Source organism: Phaethon lepturus, unplaced genomic scaffold, assembly GCF_000687285.1.
Source record: "Phaethon lepturus isolate BGI_N335 unplaced genomic scaffold, ASM68728v1 scaffold13502, whole genome shotgun sequence".
NCBI classification, from domain to species: Eukaryota; Metazoa; Chordata; class Aves; order Phaethontiformes; family Phaethontidae; genus Phaethon; species Phaethon lepturus.
In genome coordinates, this window is record NW_010525619.1 from 29,634 (window position 1) to 35,678 (window position 6,045).

Sequence of the window (6,045 nt, forward strand, 5' to 3'; positions counted from 1 at the left end):
CCCCTGAAGTTGGGACTGGCTTTAGTGCTGCCCATGCTCCTGGGGGCTCACATGTTTACGGTGGTGCCCGATGGGGACGGGGATACCCAATTGGAAGCTGTAGACCATGCTAAACGTAGTGAGAGTTGCTGCTGAAAGAAGAATGTCCAGGAGATGACAAGCGGGATGTAGATATGTGGCTGAGCTCCAGGGCACAGCATTTAGGAAGGGTTGAGCATTTGGGGCTGCCATTAAATGCATCTGTAGGTGCTCAGATCTCCTGAAAAATCCGTTTTCATCCTCAGATTACCTTCCCTGATTTTCTTTTTCTAATGTCTTCCTATCTTTCGAAGTGGTCTGTTCTTGATGCTATAGGCTCTATTACTAATTCCTTGGGGGCTTGTAGGTATCGTTGTGGCAGTGTAAGGGTGTCTGGTATGACATCCATTTTTAGATCCCTTTGTAGGCTCCTTCTGTGACTACTGATGCATCAAAAAGGGTTGTGGAGTCGACTAGCCTGTGCTCTGTTTCTGTGCTGTGATCAGGGCTGAGTATCAACGCTGAGCTGCAATAGGGAAGCAACATCACTTATTACATGAATCATCCTGCATCAAACCACAGGTTGCAGGCAATTTGTAATCTGTACTATGTAATCCTGCCCCTGTATGATCTGCTTCTTTCTCATTAAACATGACATTGCAACGTGTTATTTGCCTCTATGCGTGCGTGCATGTCTGTGTGTGTTCCCCTCTGCTGCTCCTAATTCAGATGCCTTTGTCCTGCTCCACCAAGCAGATCCTATCAGTCTGCTTCAGGACAATGATATTCTTGAGAGATTTGGCAGCGGGTTGCGTGCTCACCTCCTGTCCACAGCAACCTCTCTGCTGTAGCTGTCCCTTCGTGAAACTGCTGCCCACACCTTTGCTTTTGTGGCTCCTGGTCTTGCTCAGCGCTCTGTGGAGCAATTTCCTCAATATTGGCTTTTCTGGCACGGTGTGTTACCTGGCGTCCTCAGGCTCAGCCTCCCCATCTAGGCAGTGATACAGTGCGTCAGAGCAGAGGTGCGTGGAGAGTTGGTGTTACGAAGAGGAATCTGAAGCAGAGTGTTACATAAGAGCAGTTATTTCTGAGCGTAAAAATTAAATTTTTGGCTTTACTGTTCTGCTCGGCGTTTTACAACGATGTAACCTATGTATGTGAAAATGGATTGTGATGTTCATTCACGGAATTTTGAATTTCTTCAGGAATATATCGATAATAAACATTTCACGAGCTTTCCATGCTGCTGTATGTGTTTAAAAGGTTATGTAGCATATTAGTACTTCATTACAGAAACAGTGTAATTCGGTATTGCAAGATGACATGAGAATGTAGGATTACTTCATAGTAGTCACTATTTGGAGAATTATTATCCTTATGTGTAAGGAAAACAAAGTTGACCAGCATTGTAATAGTGTGTAATTGACTGTTGGTGAGTCTTAGATGAGATGATTAAACCAGATTCTTACCAACCACATAAAACCTTCCCTGTAAAAGAGAAATCCCCCAAACCTCAGAAGCCAGATGAAGGAATCTTTATTGTTATGCTAATGGTGTATTTGGAAATGAACTGAATTTTTTATTTAGGCCTCTCAAGTTGCACTTTCCATGTAACAAGTTGAGACTTGCCATTACCACAAAACACTAAGTGTCAGAAAAATTAGGAAATTTTGCCAGTGGATTTCTATGGAACTATTTATAATACAACTTTTATTCATTTTGATATAAAAGCTACTCCTGTGAAATGCTCTGAGGACTTACTAAGAAGCTACCAATGTATTTTTAAGATAGTAGAAGCATTTGTTAATGTCCCCTAGGATCATTATTGCATTATGGGATAAGAATATTCCTCTAAATATGGTGAATTGTGAAATTCTTGTTTCTCTTGTTGCTTCTAGTAAGGCTACTTTTCTTATACCAGGGTCCACATTCCCTTCTCTTCAAAGGTTTTGTCGTAATATTGCACTCTAATAAATATTTTGAAAAATGTTCTAGTCCAGTTTGTGCAACAGTTGGGGCCCAGTTTCTCATTTGGGATAAGCTTACTATTTAAAAATGGTTCTCATTCTTGCAGTGAATCTTTGTACTGGAGGCGTGTCCTGCAGTGTGCCTCATGTGTGGGTTGTTCACAGGGTGATTTAAATTGTTAATTTCCCACATGCATGCAGTAAATGCATCCTGCTTCTGACTGGTATTCAGAAGTTTAAATGAAATTACAGGAGTTAGTTTTCTGTTAGCTAAATTAGGTGCATATCATCTACTATGATAATATCGCATAGGCAGGCATAAAGTTCCTCTAATCATCCAACTTTTCTTAAGCCTTAGGGCACAAAACCCTATGAAACACTGAACAGGTATATGAGAAACTCGGAACTTCCTGAGATATTAGGATGGATCTGTGGGAAATCAATATTGGTGCTATGCTGGGGGGAGGGGGGCAGAGAATAGCCTGGACCCCAAGTCCACAATGACTTGGGACGTCTTGAATCACCTGGATGTTCTTCAATGAACAGGTAATAAAATGATCCAGTCCCTGCCTGGTAAGTAAAGGGTGAGAGCCTTGTGGTAGAGGTGCTTGGGCTGAGAAATTGGTTTCCCTCCCTGTGTTGGGCTCCAGCGTTCATGTAAGGCTGACCTGCAGCAGGGCAGGAGATCCTGGCTGTGCCCTGAAGATGAAGTGGCATCTTCAAAGCAAAAAGGGAAGTGAGATGGTGGAAACATCCCAGGCCAGGTTGGACGGGGCTCTGAGCAACCTGATCTAGTTAAAGATACCTCTGCTCACTGCAGGGGGGTTGGACTAGATGGCCTTGAAAGGTCCCTTCCCACCCAAACTATTCTATGGTGCTCAGGAGGCTCTGGGGCAGCGAGGTGGAGGGAGATGGTAGGTCTGGGAAGGCTGGGGTTGTCGGGCAATTACAGCCTGTGGGCCATGTTCCCCAGGCACTGGGTGGTGATTGCACCTGCTGTCAGAAGTGACAGTGCCTCTGGTAACGAACTGAGTGGGTTGTGATGAAGGGAAGAAACCTCATAAATACTGCTGTGTCGGCAAATGTGGACAGGGACCTGATGTTATGTTGGGGACAAAGGGCTCTGGACTGGCTGAGAATTTCATCCGGATCTTTGGCCTTCTGTGTTTTAGTCCGTCACTTCCCGTGCATCCCTGTAAGCCCGTCTGAGCTGTGCGCGCAGATGGGAAAAGCCTCATGTGCCAGAGGGCATCCAAGGGAGATAAGCTGAATTTTTTGTGGTGGGAGACTCCAACATTTCTTAATGTTTTCCCTGGGGAACCCAGCCCTTTTTGCTGCTGACAGCAGCGAGCAGAAGGATTACAAAAGATGTCTTAATAGCTTTGCCAGTTTCAAAGGGTTGCACTGATTTACTGCTGACGTGCCCTGCTAGGAGGCTAGGGTGGAGGTTGCTACCCTTACCCTCTTTCTGGGGCATCCTGATCTGGCTGTCTTGCTCAAACTAGGACAGAAAAAGGTGAGCTCTGTGCAACAAGGCAGCAGACCAGGTCCACCTCTTGGCTGTGGCTGCTCCTTCCCAGGCAAGGAAATAGATCTGTGGGGCTCATCTGCTACTGTTCGGTTCAAGGTCAAATGGTTTAAGTGAAAGCAATGGCATGGATGTAAAGAAATGGACTTTGGGCTGGAGGAACAACATTTACAGCCTGGGGACTATTCTGCTAACTATTGCTGTTTTTCTGCCTATGAGAGTGCTTCTCCAGTCTGCTTTGCTAGTTATTTTCTTGACCCTTTTCTCCACTTTGCTCTGTCAGCCGAGGAATGCAGAAATGTCTGTGCCACCATGAGAAGGGGTAGCCATGTAGGGTATCTCTCAAAAATCTGCCCAGAGGTGGCCCTTCACAGTCACTTCTGCAACAAGATTTTTGACTTCTGGTGATGTCTTTGATGTGTAACTGGGCTTGCATGGGATCCATGCAGTTTTGTCTAGGCTGTGCTTGTTGAACCACCTTGTTCCATGCCAGATTATAATCTTTAATATTATAAATCTAAATCAAGACTACTCAATCTCCTAAGGTGACATGGTAGAGGCTGACAGGAACTCCCTGAATAACCTGGCTGTTCAGTTTGCAAAGGAGATGATCTCTCCAGCGGATGGTCATGGCTTTGTTGCCTTTGGTCTTTTCTCTCAGGTGTCTTTAACCTTGAGTGTCATTGCTATCTTTCTTTGGCAGACCATGAGACTTTCACTCAATCTCTTGCTTTTGAAATTTATTTTTCAAGCACAAACTCTAGCTTGCTCCATGAGTGTGTGTGTTTGGTAATACAGAGAGTCAGGTGATGCCCTTTTCTGGAGAATTATTTGTGTAAACTTAGGGTTGCAGGTTAGTTAAAACAAGGTGGAACTTCTTCATACTCTGGGAAACGAGTTGGGGTTGGAGCGTTCCAGATGGAGATGTGGTGATATTCTCTAACTTCTGGAGTCTAGACCTCCCTCTTACCGGTTAGAGTGGCAGTAGTGCTAGTCCCTTTACAGTGGTGCATGAGCACAGACAAAAGGAGAAGACTGGACATCTGATACTGTTAAGCAGAGTAAGTTTAATGAAAATGAGAAACAGTGAGTAACAGGAAGAATAAGTTTGCAGTTTTACAAAAGGGTCTTCAGAAAGCACAGTGTGTCTGATGCTGGATGATGCTCTCTTTGTAGAAACTGTGGAGTTTGACAGTCCAGAATTGTTGCTCACAGAGTTTCTTGTAAAACATGTTCACTGCCAGATGAGGCACAGCATGGATATATAACAGGAGCTTCTCTACCAGATGTCATCTTTGGTGATGTTTATAGCTGAGCAAAGTGGACTTGTTCATGGTGGTTGCAGAAACTCTTATTACTATGGCAAGACAAAGCGGCTGTGAATTAACTTAAAAGGTACTTTACTCATACCTGAAAGTCTTGCTTTACTCCATCAACATGATGTAGAGATGCCTCAGTACTTGCTGTAATTCAAGTTGCCCTTTAGAGTAATAGTTGAAAAAACAGGAGATATTGGAGAGGGTTACATACGGGGTAGTCTTACACAGCCTGGCACCTGCATGTCCTGCTGACCTCGGCCAGAGGCATGGGTGCCCAGTGTTTCTCAGCACCGTAAGCTTAGCCAATGAATCCATGTCCTGCTTTTAGTATCTTGGTTGCTATTTCTGCTGGTTCAGCATGGATAGCAGTTTCAACAGCCGTATCTGTTGCCAAAACGAGAAAAGAAGGGGTAGCCATACCCAAATCCAGACAGGTCCCCGTACCCATAGTAGCCCCCGTAACCAATCAAGCCTCTGTTCCCATACAGGCTCCCAAAGCTTCTGTAGCCATATGGGCTCCCATATCGGTACTGGTCCCGGTAGTAGCCATACGGGCTCCCAAATCGGTAGCCATTCAGGCCCCCAAAACCATAGATGTCTTCATAGCCAAATGGTGAGTAGAATCCATCATCACAGAGGTTTCTGTAGAAAGTCATAGTTTGTTGATGCAGGTAAACCTGAAACACACACCCAGAAGTGAAGTGAGTTTATGGGCTGCTGACAGCAGGAGGAAAGGCTCAAAGCTCAGAGCTGAGGAAATGCAACGCACTCCCTTCTGCAGGTCTTTTTCATCCTCTTAACCATCTCATTTATTTTTCTAATCTCCTGAATCCCAAACAACTTTTCTATTTTTTCCCTCAACTTCTGAAAGTGGCTGACTATACATAGAAAATATGGGTTTTACCAGCTGAGAACCGAACTGTCCCACCCCAGGAGTTAGAGAAATTTGAATAAAGAAAAATATGCCAGTTCTCATTGAATAAGCATTAATATATGACCAACAGACTATCACATGCATACCCTTATCTCCCATAGTGCTGCATGCCACTCAGCATGGGATAAACTCAAAGAATGCAATGAAATGAAAGAATGTCATCTTAAAGTAGTCATCTTAAAGTAGGATGTCATCTTAAAGTAGTAAATGTTTCGCCAAGTTTTTATCTAGGGAATTGAATTCCCAAGACCTAATGAAAATAAACTGGAACTTGGAAAT

General features: G+C 44.2%; 2 protein-coding genes across 2 annotated transcripts in view; one reads left to right on the forward strand and one right to left on the reverse strand.

The window, feature by feature from the left end:
- The window catches only part of LOC104617485 (claw keratin-like), a 333-nt gene extending 220 nt beyond the window's left edge, over positions 1-113 (forward strand). Inside the window, exon 1 of the mRNA XM_010282819.1 lies at positions 1-113. This exon is cut by the window's left edge and continues 220 nt beyond it. Within this exon, the coding sequence (XP_010281121.1) occupies positions 1-113 (113 nt within the window).
- Positions 114-5,203: 5,090 nt separating this feature from the next.
- Positions 5,204-5,488, reverse strand: LOC104617486 (keratin-associated protein 6-5). Its single transcript, XM_010282820.1, has one exon. The coding sequence runs from the start codon at positions 5,486-5,488 to the stop codon at positions 5,204-5,206; it is 285 nt and encodes a 94-aa protein (XP_010281122.1).
- Positions 5,489-6,045: the final 557 nt, after the last annotated feature.